This window comes from Pelobates fuscus, chromosome 6 (genome assembly GCF_036172605.1).
Source record: "Pelobates fuscus isolate aPelFus1 chromosome 6, aPelFus1.pri, whole genome shotgun sequence".
NCBI classification, from domain to species: Eukaryota; Metazoa; Chordata; class Amphibia; order Anura; family Pelobatidae; genus Pelobates; species Pelobates fuscus.
In genome coordinates, this window is record NC_086322.1 from 185,045,761 (window position 1) to 185,070,980 (window position 25,220).

At 41.9% G+C, this 25,220-nt stretch overlaps 1 protein-coding gene across 1 annotated transcript in view; it reads right to left on the reverse strand.

The window, feature by feature from the left end:
• Window positions 1-658: 658 nt before the first annotated feature.
• BANK1 (B cell scaffold protein with ankyrin repeats 1) overlaps window positions 659-25,220 on the reverse strand; it is a 315,795-nt gene continuing 291,233 nt past the window's right edge. The window contains exons 12-16 of the mRNA XM_063458569.1: window positions 19,138-19,325; window positions 18,633-18,696; window positions 17,573-17,602; window positions 6,468-6,541; window positions 659-991 (exon numbers count right to left, since the gene is read on the reverse strand). Of these exons, the coding sequence (XP_063314639.1) occupies window positions 977-991; window positions 6,468-6,541; window positions 17,573-17,602; window positions 18,633-18,696; window positions 19,138-19,325 (371 nt within the window). The 3' untranslated portion in view covers window positions 659-976. The remainder of the gene's footprint in view (window positions 992-6,467; window positions 6,542-17,572; window positions 17,603-18,632; window positions 18,697-19,137; window positions 19,326-25,220) is intronic.

Sequence of the window (25,220 nt, forward strand, 5' to 3'; positions counted from 1 at the left end):
ATAAGAGACACTAAATATCAATAGAGTAAAATATAACTACTAACTATAGTTTAGTATACTATTGTATCAATTTCCCTTGAAGGGAACTATCAGTGTAACTGTGCTAGGTAATACACTCTATAGGAGAGGAACTCAGCCTGAAAATCTCTTGTCAGATACACAAATTGGATTGTTCAATGCATGTCTCTTTTCCCAAAAAGTGCTGTTCACCGATCATACTGTGAGTTGCTAAGCTGTGCCTTGAAGGGCACCTAATCTGTATAAGAAACTGTCTGCTAGTCTAAGGTAAGCACTAATATGGGAAAAAGAAAGTCATGCAAATGCCCTGCCTATCTCTCTTGCAGAGGACATAGTGTCTAAGACTTAATGAAAAAACAAGTGTCTTGAAGTAATCATGATAGAGTATAGTGCATAGCAGAGCCCCGACGTGCGTTTCGCCGGTAAGGCGACTCTTCAACGGGGCTTTTAAACAAATGTATTAAATGTTATGTTTTAACCAAATGACACCTGTAGGCAAGCACTTTCCTATTTAATCAATATTTGATTTATATTTTTTTCTTTAATTGTGCACTTATTTTGAGCTTTTTAGACTGAATACAAGACTGATCAAGCTATTTAAATTAATAATAAAAAAATAACAATACCTTTTTGTGGTCATAACATCACATCAGCACATATATAGATCAATGTTCAACCTGCAATACTTCATGTATGATTTCAGGAGTGGCTACATATGTCAAAAGACTGGAAGTTAGGTCAACATTATGATTTCACATTTTATGTAGCTACCTGTAATATCTTTAATATCTAAAATAACAAGCTAGCAGTATTCTTGCACAAAGTTATACAGCAAAAAAATGTAGACAATCCATGAAGATAGACAAACTTTTCTAATATAGCATAGTTTTCCAACATTCTAATATCAATCTTCTTTAATAGTTATGTACTTGTGGTTCACTCAGAAAACATTTTCTTCCTATTTCTTGAGAGCCTGAAATATAAAAAAAAAGTTCAAGTTTAATAGCAAAATATATTTACATGATGTTGGAAAGCTACATATATGCATATCAACAGATTTAGGCATACTGTCTAATTGGTTCTGACCAGTAAGATGCCAGACTTGAGCTCTAATTATTTTATATGGATTTAAACCTATAACATGTGGTTATATGTTTATATTTGGTGTTTTATTAATATGGGATCATGTAGAGTGCAGTGTTCACTGCATATACCTACAGAACATTTGCCTCACCCCTCATAGTAATATGAAAAAACCTTTATAGAGCTTCTCTCAGGAGTAGGAGAGTGTATGGTGCTAGATATAGATATGATGTTCAGAGCAGGATTAAAGTTGCCTAGGGCCATGGACAGGGTGCCAAATTGGGTCCCCTCCTTCAGCCATGGGCATTATGTTTTGTGTGAGCATGTGTTGTTTGTGTGGTGGAGGCGGAGTATATCTGTATCTTAGCATTATGTACCTGTGTATATACCTGAGAGCGTGTGTGTGGTCACATTTCTGAATTAGTGTTTCTGTGTCTCTGGCATCGTGTACATGCATATGTGCCTGCAAATATGTGTGTAATTATGACTGAGTGTGTCTCTGGCATTGTGTACCTGGATGTACCCGAGTATCTTTGTGTGTCTGGGAACGGTTATGTGTGGGGCACTTGCTTGTGTTTTGTGTGCAACAGGGGGCTGCGTGTGTTGTGAGAGTTTGAGTGTTGTATTTATGACTATCTTCAGGGGGTGCCTGTGATAGGGTATGTAAGTAGGTGACTGCAAGTGTTAAAGAGGGAGGGGTTGAGTGTAGCATGGTGAGGCATGTGACTGACAGGGTTTGGGTGGTGTTGTTAAAGCATGAGAGGAGTGAGTGTGAGATTTGAGGGTGGGTCAGTGTGGCAGGTAATGGGTGCAACAAGCTTGGGAGGTCAGTAATTGTGACATGGCATGTAAGTATGTATGGGGACTATGTGTGTGTGTTAAACACAGTCTCCCCACATAGTAATTCCTTTTATTTTTATTTATTACATTTGCCACCCTCCTACTTACCTCCCATGAAGGAAAGGGGAAATAATGGGGCCTACATTCCTTGGAGGCCCAGTGGGCTCCCTGGTGGTCCAATGAGCTGTTGGTGCATCCATTGGTCTGGTCAAGTGCTCTGTGAGGATGTCAGAGTGCAGGTTGGGATTCTCGTTGCCTGTGGTCTGACTCCCTCATGGAGTGCCAGAACTGCAAGGAACCATGGACCACCAGTGAAGGATTTTGGGAGAAGGGGCCAAATTAGACCAGGAGCTCCATTGGGAGTTGAACTTGGGCCATAGGAGGGTTGCTTATCATGCAATCCAGCTCTGGAGAGGTTACATGTATTGGGAAAAGATAGAATGTGTTAGCATTGCCTGTCTGGTCCTGCAGAGCTGGTAGCAGTTGAGTTATCCTTGAATAAATATTTTTAGTTTTGCTTGCAGTATACCAGGACCGGGTTTACAAAATATTTATATGTTTATGCATATCCTTCAGTGGCATACCTAGGGTATGGCAGGTATGGCACATGCCCTAAGTGCCACTTGAAGGGGTTGCCACACCAGAGCCAGATGGAGCTAAGGTTCTGTTCGGGCCCCCCTCCAGCCAGCTGGGAGATCAAAATACCTTCCTGTGCTGCCTTTTTGCAATGGTTCCTCTCTGGTTGCCTTTTTGCAATGGTTCCTCTCTGGTGGTAGTGCTTCCGGCATTCTGTGAGGGCTTCAGAGCACAGATGTCAGGTTTTCCAGCCTGTGCTCTGATGTCATCACAGAGCGCCAGACTGAAAGACCTGTAGCTGCTCTAGGACCATCAGTTAGGCAGGGCCGGCCTTAGGGGTGTGCGAGCTGTGCGGCCGCACAGGGCGCCATGGTGCAGGGGGCGCCCTGCGGCCGCATAGCTCACACGGCATGTCTGTTAGCCGCAATGCTAACAAGACATTTGCCTTGGGCGGCATTTTCCAGGGGGCGGCAAAAAAAGCCGCCCCCAAATGCCCAAGGCAAATGTCTTGTTAGCCTTGCGGCTAACAGACATGCCTGGCTACTAGGCGGTCGGGCGGCGCTGGCGGGCGGCTGGCGAGGGAGCACTTCCTCTGAGCTGTATGCTCAGCTCCCTCGCGCACCGCAGAGTGAGGCTGGGAGCCGGAATATGACGTCATATTCCGGCTCCCAGCCTCACTCTGCAGCGCGCGAGGGAGCTGAGCATACAGCTCAGAGGAAGTGCTCCCTCGCCAGTGCCGCCCGACCGCCCAGCAGCCACTGGACCACCAGGGAGGAAGAGACCCCCCCCCAGCATTCCCAAAGGTAAGGAGGCTGGGGGGGGGGGGGTCTAAATAAATGTTAAAAAATGTGTTAATGTGGGTGTGTGTGTGTGTATGTTAGTGTGTGTGTCTGTTAGTGTGTGTGTGTGTGTGTATGTTAGTGTGTGTCTGTGTCTGTTAGTGTGTGTGTGTGTGTATGTATGTTAGTGTGTGTCTGTTAGTGTGTGTGTGTGTATGTTAGTGTGTGTCTGTGTATATGTTAGTGTGTGTCTGTTAGTGTGTGTGTGTGTATGTTAGTGTGTGTGTGTGTGTGTCTGTGTGTGTGTCTGTTAGTGTGTGTCTGTGTCTGTTAGTGTGTGTCTGTTAGTGTGTGTGTGTGTCTGTTAGTGTGTGTCTGTTAGTGTGTGTCTGTGTATGTTAGTGTGTGTCTGTGTATGTTAGTGCGTGTCTGTGTCTGTTAGTGAGTGTGTGTGTGGCTGTCTGCCTGTGTGTGTCTGTTTGCCTGTGTGTGTGTGTGTGATAGACTGTCTGCGCATGTGTGTGTGACTGTCTGCGCGTGTGTGTGTGACTGTCTGCGCGTGTGTGTGACAGGGTGTGTGGGAAGGGGTAAGGAGTGGGGGAAGGGGGGGCGCTGTGAAGATTTTTTGCACAGGGCGCCCAAATGCCTAAGGCCGGCCCTGAGTTAGTGTTTCTTTGCCCCCTTCCTGTTATATATATATTATTTTTTTAAAGGCAATTGTTATGGTGCACACACACCAAATGTTTGTACTCACCTTGAAAACTTAAAATAAAGAATAAAAAAAAAGGCTATTACACTATGGGGAGACTGTGTTTTAACTCCGTTTGCCCAAATACTGTTTCTCCACCCCCCACATATAAAGCCCCTATACACTGCCACCCCTCAGTCACTCTGCTGAAGCCCCTGACTTCACAAACTTGTCACACTCACTTACCGTCACTATCACAAAAGTAGTGGAAGTGCGATAACTGTACAGTAACAGTAAAGTATGACATAATCATATATTTGTTTCTACTGGTGGTCTGGGATGGTCTTATATATGGATGGGATGTGTGTATATATACACACACAGCTGCAAAAATGCCTGGTTACCTGATCAGTGCATGTATGGCGGGGAAGGGAGTCTGGGAGACTCTAGCCTGCACCTCTGCTGGGTACAGACTGAGAGTATTCTTACAATCCACAAGCATTCATGCATTGTCACAGGTTATCATGACAGTGCTCCAACACCACACAGTGCTGGAACTCGGAAGAAAAGTATCCTAAGTTTGCACCCGGTGGATGTGCAGGCTAGAGTTACTCACCGCCAAACCACCAAAGATCTGAATGTCTCTACTCCTTGGATAAAGGTAAGAAGCAGGGAGTATGGAATAAACTTGAAAAATACACCTAAATAATAATAAACATAATTAAATGGTTCCTTCATCACCCACCCCACTGTATGCCACTGTATACACACTTTGCCCCTACACACATTTCCTACCCTTACATACACTACACTAAATATTTGCATATCCAGTAGGGCATTTAGGCAGAACTGTGAAAATAGGTCTGACTTATGATATGTGGCTGATGCACAAAATGGAAATTGTATGCATCAATGAGGGTAGAGTATTATTACATTTTGCTTTTACCACAAAATGTACATGCTGTACTTCCATGAGCAGCGTGAGCGACATTTAACAATGCTTGGCCAATTTGCTACATACACAACAGTTATTGCACCAGATGTGATTTTGCTGCTGTGTTAGGATTTGTGATATAATTCATAGTTTCTCTGCTGCAAGACAGTTTGTTGTAAAACTAATTTGCTGCCTATATAAAACTTGTGACCAATTATTTGAAATCTTTTGGGACATGCACTCATAAAGTGCAAAAAAATAAATAAATACATGTTGACAAATAAGTCCATGTTCTGTGTTTAGAACGGGTACTAGCTGATTAAAGGGACACTAAAAATAGTAACACATATCTGTTTGTTTTAATAACGCTACAGTCTTAATGTTATTAATGTTATTCCCTCTCCACCCCAAATTCAAAATGAACTAAATCGAAAATATATTGCTCACCTTCTCTCCATCACTGAGTGTCCATGGGTGTTGCTGTGGCTCTTTGTCGCCTGATGCCATCATGGTGGCCTGCCTCCAGTTTGATGGTTTAAGTCAATGCTCCTCAAGGAGAAGCATTGGGGAATGTAGGTGCATGAGTGGTGCTAATTGTGATACACCTACGATTTTGCCATAGAGAAGTCACTGTATGCTAGGATATGAGAGCCCAGAGGGCTTGGAGGCGTGGATTAACTGTCCCTATATATACACTGTTCTGTAACAGTTGGCTCCCTGTCTCTCTTTTTTTTTTTTTTTTTCGGTCTCCGCTTTGCTTTTCTCATGTTGTTATTTAACATTTTGCACATATAAAACTGGATAATGTGCCTCTGTCAAGCATTTCAATGCATTTCACATTTGCCGTGATTGCTTGCTTGTTACTAAATATTATGTTTAAATATAACTAGACATTATAGTTGAAGAAAAATAAAATCAGATATTTGTTCTATGCACACATTTTGCCTATAGTACTTGTTCTGCAAAGAAGACAACTGACGACTATTGATCTTAGCATCTAATCAGGACAACTGCATGGGTGTTGGGTGGACTTCTTCAGTATGTCTGTTTTTTTTATTTTTAAAGCTAGATTGAAAAAACTGGTACGTATAAATATAAGTTAATTGTGATTTCCTTAAGAGATGGGTAAAATCCTATTATATTATTTATTTCAAATTATAGACACATTTTACAAAGGGATAGTAACAAGATAATTAAGTGGAGTTTTTTTCAAACTTGTCTGGCCTATATTTCACATCTCAGATGTCAGCCCGCCACAACTGACTGTCTTTTGTTTAAATCCCAAGAAGATGGGTAACATTGTAAATGAATCATCACTGTCACTTATCATCCTTTCGCTTCCTCTTTATTATTAGTTGCTGTCCCTAAACGACACCTAATTGCTAAAATGTTCCAACAATTGTGTTATTTAAGATGTGCATCTGAAATAAAACCATAACAATTTGGACTAATAACTATACACTTACTCAAGTATCTATTCCCTGTGAGTAATCTGACCAACATTTAGTGCAGAAATATATATATATATTTAATGTAATAAATCACTTACTGCAGGGTTGAAGGGTCTTTGGTATATGCTATTATCTAAGTCCTTAGACTGCATTCTTTGTTTTGCAGGCAGCACTGAAACAAAACAGCAAAAGACTTGTGATATTACATATAACATATTTATCAAATTTTTTTTACATGCAATAAGATAATTTGGAGTACTCCAAACGACACAACCAGTGTAACCCATTGTAGCAGTTATAGTGCCAGAGGTGCCCTGGAGCTGTACCAGTATACTCTGTCACAATATTTTAGTGCAGGTTCCCAATTGGCGGGACATGTCAGCTGATTGACCTCAGCCAATGAGGAGTTCAAATCATAGACAAAATAGTTTGACAGATTAAGAAGGGATGGCACCATGGGGATTACTAGCACTATAACCACTGTTGTGGTTGTAGTGCTTAAAGTGTGTTCCTATTAAAGATGTTGGTATACAGACTGAATTTTGCATAGCTAAAACTTTGGGATTTATTTAGTAAATAGAAAACTGTGCTTGTTCTCTTTTTTTGCACAGCACATATTTAAATATGTGCAAAATGCCACCGTAACAAATATACAGAATCTTTAACGTATCACATCTTTCAATTAATAAGGCATAGATGTGGTACTAATTTGCTTGATATATTACTATAACAATTTTTTTTTAAATGTTGTTTGTGCTAGAAGTCCTTTCAAGTGCAAAATGTGCAGGTATATGTTTCTGCTATACTGCATTCGCTCAAATTATATATATATTTTTTTCCCTCACAGTGCAAATGCATTAAAAGGAAATCTTAAAGAAAGTCTGATCAATGTGATCATGCAAACTAGGTTTCAGTGTTGGGGTTCTCTCTCCTGCTGTTGCAAAATTATGTCATGTTTCTCTCATTAGTGGACTGATCTGTAACTGAGATTTGTAAGTAAGAGCCTGAAGAAACCTCCCTAGCTGAGAGCCGTGCCTAGTAATGCAATCTGACCAAGTTTATAGTAAGTGAATAGATGTTTATTAAATTTTGTTTGCTTTATTTTGGGTTGTATATTTGTTTAAAAGTGTTTGCTTGCTGGTTTAAAAAAATACTTGGCAAGTTATGCATGTCCTTTTATTTTAAATATAATAATCAATTTTAAAAAGTACCCTTACGAATATTTATTTCTCTTTACCAGTGAAAACTGCACCCTGAATTCTACCTCTCCAACTGAAACTCCATCAGTTTTATTGAGGATAGATAGAAACCATAATTCAATGGAACGTTGCTATTCTATAATTAGTTGTATGTAACTTTGTTATTATTTGTATGCTACTGTGATTGTTCTTTACTTTATAATGACTGCAACACAACTCAACATCTGTATCAAAATGTTAATATCAATCATTGTATAATTTGTTAATCTATGTAAAAATTATCTGGATAAGACAACTAAATAAGAATAGTAAAATAAACAAAATAAAAAAGCTGGATGTTTTTATCAGAGTTATAAGCCTAATAACACATTTTAGGCACATTGATTGTAAGCCTGTTTGATCAGAGCCTTCTTCACGTCGTGTCTCTGTTAATATTATTTTGCATGTCAATTACTTGTGAAATATCCTCATTCTATAATTGTAAAGCACTGGGGAATATCTTGGCACTATATAAATGCTAATAATAATGAGAGCCTGCCTTTGCATAGTCTATCATGCAGGGGTCATTTCCAGGGGTCATTAAGCATTACCGTTAAAATGGTAAAACTGTTGGAGAAGTTCATGCAGACAAACATGTACTGAAAGAATATCATAAAGAATATTTATTAACCATCATAATGCGTCTTTGTGATTGCCAGTAACATGGCTTCCATGAACCATGTTGTTACAGCTGCATCTTACTGGAACATTATTACTATGTGTTACGGACCGTTTCAGCATAAAAGGGGAAAAATCGGTTTAGGCGATAATCCCCTTTTCCCAAAAATGCAATTCCAGCATAGCCGATCATAAAACTCCCGACCGGAGCATACGAACACGGTAACTCCCGATCAGCAATCCATCCGAAATCCTTCCACAGCTATAAATACACGAAAACGCTGTCCCAATAGTCAATCCCTCCACAAACGAGACAAAGCTCCGTTTTGAAGGTCAAGCAGAATGTGTTTAATGGGGGCTACCTGCCCAGTATTTATGCAGGTCTCCACCAGGTAGACACTCCCCTAGGGGACCTGGTGGAAGACTGTAAAATATATTAGACAGTAGCCAATCGCAGTGGCTATAACACAAGCCCTCCCCATTTTACCCATAATACATCTCTTCCTATCCTGGAGATAATTAGGGAGAAACCTAATTAACTCCGAGGATAGGAACCATCGCCATTTTAAACACAAACACAAAAAGTGCAATAAAATACATAAAATCCGAAGTACCGAATCCATAGTGTTCGTGTCACATATCCCCAGATAGCCTGAATCTGAGGGCATATTCCTACCGAATAGCGCTCAGATCCGAAGTACACAGTCCAATCGCCATGGAGTCAAAGTCTCTCATAAGTCCTTCGGTACACGAATGACTCCATGGGACGGCTATCTGGGTAAGTTCCTACGGATGAAGGAAACCCCCGAACGGAACAGGGTTCGTATGCCTCCCAGGGAATAGGAGGGGAGACGGCCGTCTCCAGCGGTGTTCGGTAGATAAAGAGTCCGTTTTTAGATCCATGGGTTTCGCACCGAACACCGCTGATTCGCCTCGTGTCCAAAATGGCCGCCGCCTCGTGGTCGGCATACGAACGACGACCACCCGTACGATGGAATGGAGAGGTGTTTGCGGCTAACCACAGCGTTCTAATTTGTGGTCAAGGTGTTAATGAGCCGCACACTCCTCTCCTGGGTGGCCGATGTTCGGTAGTTTTACTCGGTACTTTAGAAAACGAAAAAACAACAGCGTACGGACAGGAAATCCACGAATCCAAGGAGAACAGATGAACCCGCAATACAGGCCTATGCAGCAGGGTTCGTCACACTATGCAAATGTGGCACCTGCATAAAGCATTAAGAAACTGCACATAAAGCACAATAGATGGGGTAAGATGCCACATGGACAGATCTATCTATTGTCTGTGAATAGGAGATTTCCACATATTCTGACTGACTCAGCCAGTTTACAAAGTTCCCCATAAATCAATATGGATTACATATCATTCATTAAGTGTATTATGTATCTTTTTATCCATCTATAAGCATGACAACAAGACCCGTGGAAATCCCTCTGTGCCTTCCTACAGCTTCCTTCTCCAGATTAAAAACAGAAATGTGTCAATGGCAACCTTGATTTATCTTTTGAAGCAGTTAATTAGTTAGCTATTTGGATGGGATGAACCTTGTTGTGTCAATAAAATGTTGAAGAAAAATCCATAACACAATATTTCAGGATAGGGTCATTAATATAAACACAAGTAGCAAGAAAATAATTATTTAGAACCAGATGCTGGAAAACTGCGGCCTAGCGAGACCCGGGCAGGAGGAACGGCCGACCTCCTAGACGGGAATCAAAAGACACCACAACGTATTGAGCTTCGAGCTTAACCCCCCCCCCCCCCTTTGGACCGGTGGGGGTTATCCCGGTCTGCACAAGTTTGCAATCAGTGGCGATAACGATCCCCACAGCTGCACTAGCCCTTGCCAACCCACTACCGCACAACACAAGATGGCGGCTGTCTTCTGTCAGAGTGAGCCCAGACACACGCAGTCTGAAGCGCTCCAGCTCAGCCCCACGGAACAAGCCTGGCGGAGGCTGGAGAAATTAATTGAGAGGCTCTGGGAGCCTGTGGAAATACACCCGCAGCCCACATCACCTCAACTCGGAGGAGAGACTCGTGAGAACGGGACCAGGCTGAAAGAGAAGCCCTCCCCAAGTATTATCACCTCGCGGCCACCACTACCCACGACGGTGAGCCCACCAGCGCCGGGGGCCAAGAGATGCAAAACCCCAAAGCACCATGCATACAGATCGCGGCCTCACCGCTGCAGACAGCGCCGGCACAACAGAGCCACCAGCCACCCCCCTCCACAGAAGGATACGAACCCTAAGCAACACCAAGACTGTGGTGTGCGGAAACCAACCCGCCACCAGAGAGGGAGAAGCGACCCGCGCCGAACCCAGGGTGTCCCAGCCAGCCTACAGCATTTGCAGCACAGCCTAACTTCCCGTACGCCGGACAGGGGGACCGAGATACCCAAACATGGGATGAACTGTCCACGATGGCATGCATGGGATAATTGTTGAAGACCACTAACACTGCCTCCCTCTGCGCCCCTTATGTTGCCTGGCAAATGGACTGACCTGGGACAAACCTCACGGGAACCCTAACAGTTCCTATCAAGCTTGTGGTTTATATTTGATCTCTCATAACCTAGAAAGCAATGTTACCTTGTTAAATTTTTATTTCAGCTTAGTGATGCCTTAGTTTAACCATATATGTTGAAGCTCATGTAATTTTAAGCAACCCAGAGGCTTACTAGCTCTTAACACTTGGGCAGACCCTGTTCAGTAAAGACGACTAATCATGCTTCCCTAGTAGTGATGCACCAAACTGTTCGCCAGTGAATAGTTCCCGGCGAACATAGCGTGTTCGCGTTCGCCACGGCAGGCAAACACATGCGCAGTTCGATCCGCCCTCTATTCGTCATCATTCACTAAACTTTGACCCTGTGTCTCACAGTCAGCAGACACATTCCAGCCAATCAGCAGCAGACCCTCCCTTCCAGACCCTCCCACCTCCTGTACAGCATCCATTTTAGATTCATTCTGAAGCTGCATTCTTAGATAGAGGAGGGAAAGTGAAGCTGCTGCTCTTTTTGATAGGGAAATGTATAGCTAGGCTAGTGTATTCAGTGTCCACTACAGTCCTGAAGGACTCTTCTGATCTCTGCTGTAAGGACAGCACCCCCAAAAAGCCCTTTTAAGGGCTAGAACATCAGTCGGCTTTTTTTTTTTTGTGTAATCTAATTGCAGTTGCCTGCCTGCCTGCCTGACAGCTTCTCTGTCAGGTTCACAGTGGATACTGTGCCCACTTACCCAGTGCCAACACTCATATCTGGTGTCACAATAGCTTGCATTTAAAAACAATTTTTTTTTCACTGTAATAGATTAATTAGCAGTTAGTTGTCTGCAAGCGTCTGTGTGTCAGGCCAACAGCGTGTACTCTGCCAGTGTGCACAGTGCCACTCATATCTAGTGGCACAATAGCGTGCATTTAAAAACAAAAAACTTTTTTCACTGTTATAGATTGAAGAGCAGTTAGTTGTCTGCAAGAGTCTGTGTGTCAGGCTCACAGTGGATACTGTGCCCACTTGCCCAGTGCCACCACTCATATCTGGTGTCACAATAGCTTGCATTTAAAAACCCAAACAAATTTCACTGTAATAGATTAATTAGCAGTTAGTTGTCTGCAAGCGTCTGTGTCAGGCCAACAGTGTGTACTCTGCCAGTGTGCACAGTGCCACTCATATCTGGTGGCACAATAGCGTGCATTTAAAAACCCACAATCTTTTTTTCACTGTAATAGATTGAATAGCAGTTAGTTGTCTGCAAGCGTCTGTGTGTCAGGCTCACAGGGGATACTGTGCCCACTTGCCCAGTGCCACCACTCATATCTGGTGTCACAATAGCTTGCATTTAAGACAAAAAAAATGTTTCACTGTAATAGATTAATTAGCAGTTAGTTGTTTGCAAGCGTCTGTGTGTCAGGCCAACAGCGTGTACTCTGCCAGTGTGCTCAGTGCCACTCATATCTGGTGGCACTATAGCGTGCATTTAAAAACGCACAAACTTATTTTTCACTGTAATAGATTGAATAGCAGTTAGTTGTCTGCAAGCGTCTGTGTGTCAGGCTCACAGTGGATACTGTGTCCACTTGCCCAGTGCCACCACTCATATCTGGTGTCACAATAGCTTGCATTTAAAAACAAAAAAAATGTTTTTCACTGTAATAGATTAATTAGCAGTTAGTTGTCTGCAAGCGTCCGTGTGTCAGGCAAACAGCGTGTACTCTGCCAGTGTGCACAGTGCCACTCATATCTAGTGGCACAATAGCGTGCATTTAAAAACCCACAAACTTTTTTTTCACTGTTATAGATTGAATAGCAGTTAGTTGTCTTCAAGCGAATGTGTCAGGCCTACAGCGTGTACTCTGCCAACCTCTGCCACAGCACAGTGCCACTCAAATCTGGTCTCACAGTAGCTTGCACGCATAGTACCACTAATCCAAAAAAAATGACAGGCAGAGGCAGGCCTCCCACAGGGGGCATCGTGGTCATGGTGCTGTGATTCCCTTTTGCCCTAGAATAATGCCCAGTTTTCAGAGGCCACGTACCCTGAACTTGAAAAGTTCTGAGGACATAGTTGACTGGCTAACACAGGACACCCAATCTTCTACAGCTTCCACTCGGAACCTTGACACACCATCCTCCTCCAGCTTAGCTTCGGGCACCTATCAAGATACCACTCACCCGCCTGCCGCCACCACCAACACTAGAACCACAGCCGCTTCACTTGGTATGTCAGAGGAGTTATTTACACATTCGTTTGAAGAAATTAGTGATGCGCAACCATTATTGCCAGAGGATGTAGATAACAGGGATATGTCTCAGGCAGCATTACACACATGGACGTACGGTGTGATGATGATGATGTTGTACCCGTTGCTGCTTCCTTTGCTGAGTTGTCAGATACAAGTGAAGCGGTTGATGATGACGATGAGTCCATGGATGTCACGTGGGTGCCCACTCGGCAAGAAGAAGAACAGGGTGAAAGTTCAGATGGGGAGACAGAGAGGAGGAGGAGGAGACGATTTGGAAGCAGGGGGAGGTCGTTGCAAGGAGCTAGTGGCACAGTCAGACAGCATGCATCGGCACCCGGGGTCAGCCCGACAGCACGTCAATCAACGCATGCTGTGTCCACCACCAGAATGCCGTCATTGCAGAGCTCAGCAGTGTGGCATTTTTTTTGTGTGTCTGCCTCTGACAACAGCGATGCCATTTGCAACCTGTGCCAAAAGAAACTGAGTCGTGGGAAGTCCAACACCCACCTTGGTACAACTGCTTTGCGTAGGCACATGATCGCACATCACAAACGCCTATGGGATCAACACATGAGTACAAGCAGCACACAAACTCAAAGCCACCATCCTCCTCCTGGTCCAGCATCTTCAGCCACGTCAACCACTGCTGTCCTCCTTGCCCCCTCTCAACCATCGCCACTCCATCTCTCACCTTGAGCAGTTCCCGCTCATCTGCCCATAGTCAGGTGTCTGTCAAGGACATGTTTGAGCGTAAGAAGCCAATGTCAGAAAGTCACACCCTTGCCCAGCGTCTGCCAGCTGGCTTGTCTGAACTATTAGCCCGCCAGCTTTTACCATACAAGCTGGTGGAGTCTGAGGCCCTTGAATACTGGGTGCAGGGGCGTATTTGCCGCGAGGCAAACAAGGCCTTTGCCTTGGGCGGCATTTTCCAGGGGGCGGCAAAAAAAGCCGCCCCCAAACGCCCAGGGCAAATGCCTTGTTAGCCTTGCGGCTAACAGACATCCTGGGCTGGTGGCTGGGCGGGCGGGCGGCTGGCGAGGGAGCACTTCCTCTGAGCTGTCTGCTCAGCTCCCTCGCGCGCCGCAGAGTGAGGCTGGGAGCCGGAATATGACGTCATATTCCGGCTCCGCCTCCCAGCCTCACTCTGCGGCGCACGAGGGAGCTGAGCAGACAGCTCAGAGGAAGTGCTCCCTCGCCAGCCGCCCGCCCAGCAACCAGCCCAGCAGCCCGACCGGCAGCCCCACTAGACCCCAGGGAGAGGGAGAACCCCCCCAGCATTCCCAAAGGTAAGGAGGCTGGGGGGGTAAATTAAAAAAAAATGAGTTAATGTGAGTGAGTGTGTCTGTTAGTGTGTGTCTGTTAGTGAGTGTGTTAGTGTGTGTGTGTGTCTATTAGTGTGTGTGAGTGTGTCTGACTGTGTGTGTCTGTTAGTGTGTGTGAGTGTGTCTGTTAGTGTGTGTGTGTCTGTTAGCGAGTGTGAGAGTTTGTGTGAGTGTGTCTGACTGTGTGTGTCTGTTAGTGTGTGTGAGTGTGTCTGTTAGTGTGTGTCTGTTAGTGAGTGTGAGTGTGTCTGTTTGTCTGTTAGAGTGTGTGTGCGAGAGTGTGTCTGTTAGAGTGTGTGTGTGTCTGACTGTGTGTGTCTGTTAGTGTGTGTATGTCAGTGTGTGTGTGTCTGTTAGTGAGTGTGTGAGTGTGTCTGTTAGCAGCTAACAGACACACTCACACACTCACTAACAGACACTCACACACACTGACATACACACACTAACAGACACACACACTAACAGACACACTCACTAACAGACACACTCACTAACAGACACACTCACTAACAGACACACTCACTAACAGACACACTCACTAACAGACACACTCACACTCACTAACAGACACACTCACACACAGACACACTCATACACTCACACACACACACTGACAGATACGCATCCATTAGCTAACAGTTAGCTAATGGATGCGTATCTGTCAGTGTGTGTGTATTTAGAAGGCGGGGGAAGGGTTGGGTGGGGGTGGCGGGGGGGGGGGGGGGGGGTGGAGGTGAGGGGGGCGCCTGAGTTTTGTCCTGCCTAGGGCAGCACAAAACCAGGATACACCCCTGACTGGGTGTGCAGGCTTGACCTGTGGCCTGAGCTATCCCAATTTGCAATAGAACTTCTGGCCTGCCCGCTTCAAGTGTCCTGTCAGAAAGGACCTTCAGTGCAGCAGGAGGTATTGTCACTGAGAAGAGAAGTCGCCTAGGTCAAAAAAGTCTAGATTACCTCACCTTTATTAAGATGAATGAGGGATGGATCCCAAAGGGACTGACAGTGGGCGATACATTCGACTAAAAAAGGCCTGATGAGATGAGCTGCCTTGGACTAAAAATGGTGACCCTATGTAAGAGGAACAGTCCCTATTCTGCTCTGTGTCTTTGTGTATCAGGGTCCCTGAGGACAGGTGTCAATCCATATCTACCAAGTGACCCTATGTAAGGAGAACAGTCCCTATTCTGCTCTGTGTCAGTGTGTATCAGGGTCTCTGAGGACAGGTGTCAATCCATATCTGCCAAGTGACCCTATGTAGGAGGAACAGTCCCTATTCTGCTCTGTGTCAGTGTGTATCTGTCAGGGTACCTGTGGTCTCTACCTCCGAAAGAGGTAGAGACTTAGCTGTTCCTCCATCCAGACGGTCTGATGGCTCCCTTCCCCGCGGTCTATCCGGTCATGCTAGGCCGGCCGCGAGGGAGTGACTGCCTTTTACAGCATCTAGGCAGGAAGTAGTCATCAGGACACTCCCCCGGAACAACCTGTCAGTCAATGGCTGCAGGACCAATCAGGACGCCTTGGAGGCGTGGTTACTGCTCTGAACAGGGTATTTAACAGAGCTTCTTTCATTAGCTCATTGCCCTGTCGTGGTTCTAGCTTGCTCTAGTCACTCAGTGCTTGTGTATTCTATTATCCCTTTTGGTTTTGACCCGGCTTGTTTACCTTACTCTGCTTATCTCTGTTACCCTTGATTCGGCTTGTCTCTCGCTTACCTGTCTTCTGTTACCCTCGACCTCGGCTTGTCTTTGACCATTCTATACTGTACTACTTACGTTAGTCCGGCCATTCTAAGGTCCGGTATACGTATCTGGCTACTGTTTGTACTCTGCGTGTTGGATCCCTGTCCCGATCCTGACAGTATCAGGGTCCCTGAGGACAGGTGTCAATCCATATCTGCCAAGTGACCCTATGTAGGGGGAACAGTCCCTATTCTGCTCTGTGTCAGTGTGTATCAGGGATCCTTAGGATAGGTGTCAATCCATATCTGCCAAGTGACCCTATGTAGGGGGAACAGTCCCTATTCTGCTCTGTGTCAGTGTGTATCAGGGATCCTTAGGATAGGTGTTAATCCATATCTGCCAAGTGACCTGATGTAGGGGGAACAGTCCCAATTCTGCTCTGTGTCAGTGTGTATCAGGGATCCTTAGGATAGGTGTCAATCCATATCTGCCAAGTGACCCTATGTAGGGGGAACAGTCCCTATTCTGCTCTGTGTCAGTGTGTATCAGGGTCTCTGAGGACAGGTGTCAATCCATATGTCAAGGTGTCAATATGTCATATGTCAATCCATATCCATTGTGATTTAGGAATGTTAGGTGATTTATGCCCTTTTTGGATTAAAACCAGACTCTGCATCAACTGTGTAATTTTCCATGGGAGTTTTGCCATGGATCCCCCTGCGGCATGCCACAGTCCATGTGTTAGTCCCCTTGAAACAACTTTTCCATCAGTATTGTGGCCAGAAAGAGTCCCTGTGGGTTTTAAAATTCGCCTGCCCATTGAAGTCTATGGCGGTTCGCCCAGTTCGCCCGTTCACGAACGTTTGAGGAAGTTCGCGTTCGCCGTTCGCGAACCGAAAATTTTATGTTCGCGACATCACTATTCCCTAGTATCACAGCGCTGCCTGACAACCAATCTTTGACACGCTGATATCCTGTGGCAGCCTGCCCTCATAACACCTAGCAAGACACCCCGTTTTTTTACCTAACTACTAACCTCTTTATCTTACCATATGCTCTTCCTACATTTAAACATATAAAAATTGTGCAGAACCACTACCGCAATGTTTGCAATGTTATAGTATTCTAACGCGTACTACTGTTTTTGTGGCAAGCCAAACCTATTATGTAAGCTGTGCACAACAAAAATAAAGAATTACAAAAAAAATAATTATTTAGTGTCTGTAATACAGGCAAATGTTTTCCTAATTAAAATAAAAAATAAAATAAAAAAGAGTAGATTAATAAAAGAGTTGACGGATATGATTTATCACTTGTTCTGTTTTGGTTAAATTGATAGCCAACACACCAATTTATGAACTCAGTAAGTTTAGTTTTTGGATACGAGTTAAAACTTACTGTACGTTTAGTAAATGTAAAATTCTCAAGCTCACCATTACAGCATGATAGAAATGGCTGAGATTTGAGCTAGCTAAATCTAGGACAAACATCATTTTTGTCTGCTTTATGAAAATTTATTTACCAAATGCTATTGTTATTAAGGATATTCACTATCGTATGCAATAGATGTAAGATACTCACCATTTGGTTGATGAACAATAGTAATTTTGTCTGTTAATAAAAATACAAAATAGTTTGTCACATCTATGTCATTAAGATTATATTTTTAATTTTACATATAAGAATGTTAACTGCTTTTTTATCTGTAACATTTATAAAGGAATGAACTACCTTCGGAACTATTTTGAAAGAGAACATTGCACTAAAAGCCATTTTTATTCTCTTGGCTAATTTGCATTTTGTGGGCGGCAACTCAGCTTCTACAACTGGAATATTTTTTCTTCCATAATATTAAATCCAATGGACATTCTAAAATATTTTCTTTTTCTTTGTATGATTAATTTCAAGCACTTTTATAATGTACTATAGCGCTGTGTCAAGGTTGTAGTTCATGTCACGGTATTGAATAATAGTACTGATAAAGTTACAAGTGGAAAGTGTAAGCTGGACATTTTGATTTACAACATGGAAACAGGAAACAGGAAATACATTTGTGTGAAATTCATATAGTTACATTGGAATTATAGGAAAGCTGAAGATAATATGGTTTTGAAGTTGGAGCCCTACTTGATAGGCCTAGTTTTAGTTCATGCCTTAGTATGGTACAAAACAGTCAGGATTTTTTAAAGTCAGCAGAAAAGTATGATTATTTTTGTTTACTACTTTTTATGTACATACTGGATTGTGTATAAACACTGTTATGTCTTCCACCCCAATTACTTTTGGTTGTAAGAGTTATTAGAAGCACTTTTTAGGTACTCCAACTTGTGTTTTAGATAGTTATATCTATTGTTTCATTCATTCTTTATTTTCTGTGAGGTGAGTGGGTAACTGTGCTAAGCCCATTTTGAAGAAACAAATTACTTTACTTCTTGCCAAGCTTTAAATTCTTATCTGCTGTGACCTTTGACTAATGTTCTTAGATATTCTAAAGTCTTGGTCAGTGATTGCATATAACAGAGTAGCTCAATGCTTTAGTTTTACCTTAGTTAAAATGGCTTAATGCATTTTTTTTAGTATATTATTACCCTACTATGTGTTCTACAAATATTGTTAATTGAATTTTATTGGCATATCTTACCATAAAGCTTTTCATCTTCTGGCTTGTCACCAATAATGCTGTCACGCAACTGCCGTATCTTCTTCTAAAGTTTTAAAGAAACATTGGATTAACTATATTTACTTACATGCCTTGTGTAACGATTGGTAGGATTCTAATAATGATAGCAAATATCCATTTTAAGTTTATATACCCAAATACTGTATCACTGTAGGTTGTGAAAATATAAGTACCGTATCAATTAATTCTTAAGAAGAAAACTCATCCTGATGCAATCTACAAATAATTTCTAAATGATTGTATATCTGCTTGTATTTTTTGGCTTAATTTTAAAATAGTGTGCTGTAGGAAAAAAAAGGTAAATAAATAGATTTCTTTTATGACTTCTGGGGCAATAATCTACCTAGCTAGTATTACGCTCTCACGTTAGGAGTATATGTTTGTATTGCTAATAATAGAGTATTCCTTTAATCATAATTATTCTGCTAAATTGAAGTGGTGCATAGTAATTAACTGGTTAAGGTACCTTTTGAAGAAGGTCTAAGCTAGCCTTTTCATTCTGCCACAGCTGAAATTTGTGAAGAGCTTCGTCCATGCTTAGAATGCCCATCTTAACCTTCTCTTGAAGCAATATTAACTCATCTTGTCCAGTAGGCAAACTTTGTTGAAAGGTGGATTGAATATCCTGAGTGGGAGTTGGCATTTTGCCTGTTGCTGATAAACACATTACAAATAATAAAACCATTATATACTGTAAGAAATAACCAAGAACAAAAATGTACAGGATATTATTTATGCTAGAAATCCTTAGAGCACCTAATTGTTATAGCTTTTTTTTATATAGTGGATACGCATGTACATCTATATGAATACATGAACTCACTTATCTTTGTGAAACATGTTGAGATGAGCAAAGTAAAAATAATAAAAAAGAGGCAAAAATAGCAAGTCATTTTTCTTATATGACAAGTTACTGCATATACATAACTTACGAATCTAAATAAAAGCCATACTTATCAAGTGCAAATTAACAAAATGAGATAAGTTATTTGGATGTGAGAAGGGAGCTTATTCCAAGAAGGATAAGATTGAAAATGATAACTCAAAGTGTAATGTTAAATCTGTGTTTATTAAGAAAATAAATTGGCACAATGGATATATTATGTAAAAAAAATGTATGCATGCTATCATGAACTAGACGGACTGTAATGATGTATGTGGTGATCAAGGCTGGAGTATTGACCATGTGGAACTTGTTCTCCTATTGACCTCTTCACTCTGCCCAATATGTGTTGCTTGGTGATTTTAGGGGCTTCATATGGAGGCCTACTTGCATCCTAGTTGAATCATCATCCTCTTTTTAATGCATTTCTTTCTTTTTCATAAATTTGCTACACGCTGAGCAAGTGGCTGGCATTTAAAAGTATTTGTGGAAGTCAAGAGGCATGAAGTGGCCTTTACTTTGTGTGATAGACAGTCAGCGATATTACACATCCTACCTCTCTATTACATACCGTACTGCTAAGTTCCAGAACTAAGAAAGGCCTGAGACTCAAGCAAAACTTTATGCACCTGAAACAAATATTTTTCTCATGCAGAAACATGTATACTTATATACAGACACAGCCATTCAGACACGCTAATGCAACTATATAGCAGTGAAACACACACACAGTGCTATACAGTGATACATACACACACACACTCACACATAAACACACAAAGCATATTCATACCCAGAGACAAATACAGAGACTATATTTGGATAAACATTTACAATAATTTCTAAAAAAAAATAATATAAAATATATATACATATATAAAAAAAATATTAAAACATGAAAATTATGTTCAGTATATATAAGACACACACACACACACACACACACACACACACACACAGACACATAAACATAAAGGCCCATATTAATTATTTTGTTATTTCATGCAGAGTACAATGGGTGTTATTTGTATATTTATAGTAATACATTTATGTATACATGTGTATACATACAAGTATTAGTAACAGAGTTAAATAATATGCTTAATTGTCTACATAGTTGATATCAGTAAAAGGACAAACACAATTCCCACAACAATCATTTCTGGCAAATTCTATGCTATTACATTCAGTCACTAACTCAAGCCAGTTTAGCCCCTCATCCACCTAGTTATCACATTCTCAACACGTTGGAAGATTAAAGTAGAGTTAATAATAAATTGATGTATAATCCATCCTGATAATTTCTAGGATATCCCATTCAAACACTAGATCAAGTTAATCTAGGCTCTTAACCAATCTCTAAATTTGCATAGAGATCAGTGCTAGAGTAGAGGTTAGGCCATATTGTCATCGGATGATCATTGCCAGGTTGGGTTGTTATCAGGATTTTCACTGGGGTACAGAGGCAACCTTATTGTCAGCAGATGGATTATCAGAGAACAAGCAAAAGTGTGATGGACTGCAAGCTTTGATAGAGGAATATAAAATATGCATTGAGTAGCTCGCATATGAATGGACTATGGTGACTAATTTTGCTGGGAATTACTACTGCAACCAAAGAGAGTCTGCAGTTTTTATACCATCTGCTATGGGTTTCATTCTGTATAAAAATCACAATTTTGAAAGAAACAAATTGGTGTATTCTTGGTGCCTGGTGTAACCTGGTTGAGTGGTTCAAATAGTAAGATCTAATATCTGTGCTGAACCCTAGGTAGTGGTGTCTGTGAGTCACTGGAAAAGGGGTAAAGAAATGACAAAAACAAACAAAAAGCAAACAAACAAAGCAGAATGTGAGCTGATACAATTACACTTATGGAATTGTTAATATTTACAAAAAATTACAGACAAACTCATATACAGACAAACACCCATATATATATTTAAAAACAGAGAGAGAGAAAACAAAACTACAGAAACAAACCCACATAAAGATACAGTTATGTACAGAAACACACACCATTATGTACTCAAAAATACATAATAAGGAACAGATACAAACTCAATGATATACAGGCATTTTTTGCAAATAAGATTTAGATTCTTGCACCTAAATCATTTGGAAATATTTTGTAACTATATTGAATCATTTGGAAAGCTTATAAAATCATGAAGTTTGATATTCAAATAATAACCTATTGGTTAATATGCATTAATGCACAATATCTTTAATCAATCACTTATATGCTTATATATTCCACTTATAGTGGATTATCAATAGTTTTTTAGAGAATATGTTTTTTAGAGAATATGTCATATGTATATGACTTCACATTATAAGTCTTCTTTGTCTGATCGCTAAACATTTTTCATCTTCTATGTGGTCACAGATGGGTAATGATCCCGTGTATGTATGGACGATTTGGAACACACTATGCGTTCCAGGCGGATTGACGTCATCGACCGCGGCGAACATATCATCACAACTTCCGGGTGTATGGAACGCATTTGCAAAGAACCGCCGGAAGTCCATATATGGATTACAGCCATCCGAACAAGTAACATCACGTGTGAAGAAGCGAAGTGATTGGTGGACAGCCGAAGGAGGGTGGACAGCTGAAGGAGGGACATTTAAAAGAAAAGGCTCTGGTCTCTATACACTACAGCACTTTATTTATGCACTAACCAGCACTTTTTATACTCCTGAAGAAGTCTATATGTGTTAGACGAAATACGTAGAGTTAGTTCCAGATTTTATTTGATTTATATTTTTTATGTTGTTGTTTCATTTAGCCTACGATATTTATGAGGTTTCCAGCTACCGATATCGCTGAGAATTGTACTGGAGACTACATTTGATGGGTTTTTTTCTATTTCCACTTTGTAAGTGTGATAATTAAATCGTGTAATTTTTCATTTGTAACAGTGTTGCACTATGGTCTTTTTAATTTCTTTTCACACTTTGGATTGTTGAACATTATTGAATCCGGTGGCATATAAATATGACTGATGAGCTTGAATTTTCTGCTACTCTGTGAGTGCAACCTTAAATGCTGGGGGTTCTTTAAAATAACGTTATTACCCTATGAGTTCTCTTTCCATTTTATGTTTTTAGGTATATTTGTTTTCATACATGCCAAACTGTATTGTCAAGATGTGTGTTATCGTGTCAAGAGACTGCAAATAATTTTCTGTGCAAATTAGAATTTCTTTATGAAAATAGCAGCTACAAGACTAAATGTAATTCTCCCACAACCACACAGTAACGTAACAAATTTATAAAAAATAGTGGAGCACTATACATTTTGTGTCAAAAAACATTCCATATATATATATATATATATATATATATATATAAATCACTTAGCTCAATGTTCTCTTTTGAGCAACTTCAATCAAGCGTATATCCCTTTAAACAAAGACATAAAGTGCAAATGTGTGAAATCTTTTAAAACAGTTTAAAGTGCATGAATTGCCAAACACTCACAATCTCCAGAGCTTTATGACCTAACTCTGGTATGTATTGCTTGTTGGTCCGTTTTGGGCGACCACTCCCCTCGTTGGTGTAGTAGTTATGGTGGTAACTTTTATTTTCCTTCCTTTCCTCTGATTATCTCAGGGTAACAAAATACAGAATATAGTGTAGAACCACGTATACTTTAGTGTAATGGGTTAAGGGTGATTATCATACTCACAAACATAGAGCCTGCATGCTGGCTCAGTATAGCTGCTTAGTGTGGTTAAGGACCACACACATTTCTTTAGAAGTGCTGGAGCCCAGATGGTTTTAAAAATGTACTTTATTTAACATTTATATATAAAAAAACATATATTTTTTTTAAATGCAGTCAAATACCTAATGGTATATTAGAGTCTAGCATTAGTAGTCTAGAAATGCATTTCGTCATTTTTTGGCTTCCTCAGTCCGATTGATAAGACTCTATTGTCCTCCATGCTTCCTTTTATACCTTGTTGATTACTTGTAAAACTCCTCCAGCTGTTGCTCACTGTTTCCATTTCCTTCTTCCTGGTTGATCATGTGTTCCAAGCCTCTCTTTGGATTGAATGTGATCTCACTTCCTGTTTTGCTTGCATTACGTTGCATCACTCCCTGTTTCATCTGAGAGGACTTAAAGTTTTGTTTTGTTTTTCTCCCGCTATGTTATGTGTTCCAATGTGCATTCCATCTTGCACTCTGGTACCTGGAAGTGCTTTAAATGTATATAGTATATCGTCCATATAATCGATCATTCACAGAGAAAGAGATAAATATAAAAAATATTTTATAAATAGAGGGAGAAAAAAACAACAACTGCGTGAACCTCTCGTACTCCAGAGAGTATAGCAGGAACAGCTCTTAAAGAGCTAGTGATTATAACACTCCAAAGAGCAATCCCAAGAGCAGGGATTATAGCAGGTATAGCGGTTCCCTCAATCACGAGACGAGGCTCTGTGTTGAGAGTAAGCAGGAACTGAATTTTAATGGTGCCACACTGGCCTTTTATGCAAGTCCCCAAGCAGGGCCGGCGCTACCATAAAGGCGAATTAGGCCTTCGCCTGGGGCGCCAACCTGCAGGGGGCGCCAACCTGCAGGGGGCGCCAACCTGCAGGGGGCGCCCACCGGGAGGTTTCTGGGTGGGCTGCTCCTGTGGGTGGGCAGCGGGGTTCTCCTGCCTGGGGTCGGAGCGCTGGGTAAGTGGCTGTTTAGCCACCCCCCAGCGCAGCCATATCCTGTGCTCCCTCTGCCTCCCTGTTGCTGCAGTGCCGATCATCTGCTCAGGGAGAGGGGATCTGTTGAATCCCCAGCACCCGAGCAGAGCACTCTGCTTGCTGCAGGCAGGGAAAGCCGGGATGTAACCTGGTAACCTGGCTGCCCCCTGCCTGTGAACACAGGAAGCACTCTGGAGGGAGCAGGAAGCAGCCTGTGCTCACAGTGCACGGCTCTCCTGCTCCACCAGGAACAAGGACAGATACCTGCAGGCTGAAAGATGGTCCCCTTCTCCTCCAGTCACATCACTAGCACAGGTATGGCATAAGGGGAGATGGTTATTATTGTTTGTATGTTTATTTATTTATTTATTATTGCCATTTATATAGCGCCAACAGATTCCGTAGCGCTTTACAATATTATGAGAGGGGGATTTAACTATAAATAGGACAATTACAAATAAACTTACAGGAACAATAGGTTGAAGAGGACCCTGCTCAAACGAGCTTACATTCTATAGGAGGTGGGGTGTAAAACACATTAGGACAGGAATATACAATCAAATAAGGTGGGCTGCCCTTTAGGAGAGGGCAAGAGACAGGTATGTGAGGTAAGGGTTAGTCTTGGAGGCCATAAGCTTTCCTAAAGAGATGGGTTTTAAGGCACTTCTTAAAAGATGCAAGACTAGGGGAGAGTCTGATGGCGGTAGGCAGGCTATTCCATAGGAAGGGAGCCGCCCGTGAGAAGTCCTGCAAGCGCGAGTTGGCCGTACGAGTGCGGACAACGGACAGGAGGTGGTCACGGGCAGAACGGAGAGACCGAGAAGGGACATACCTATGGATCTGTGAGGAGATATAAGAGGGGCTAGAGTTGTTCAGTGCTTTATAGGTGTGAGTTAGTACCTTGAATTGACTCCTATAGCATACAGGAAGCCAATGTAAGGACTGGCAGAGGGGTGAGG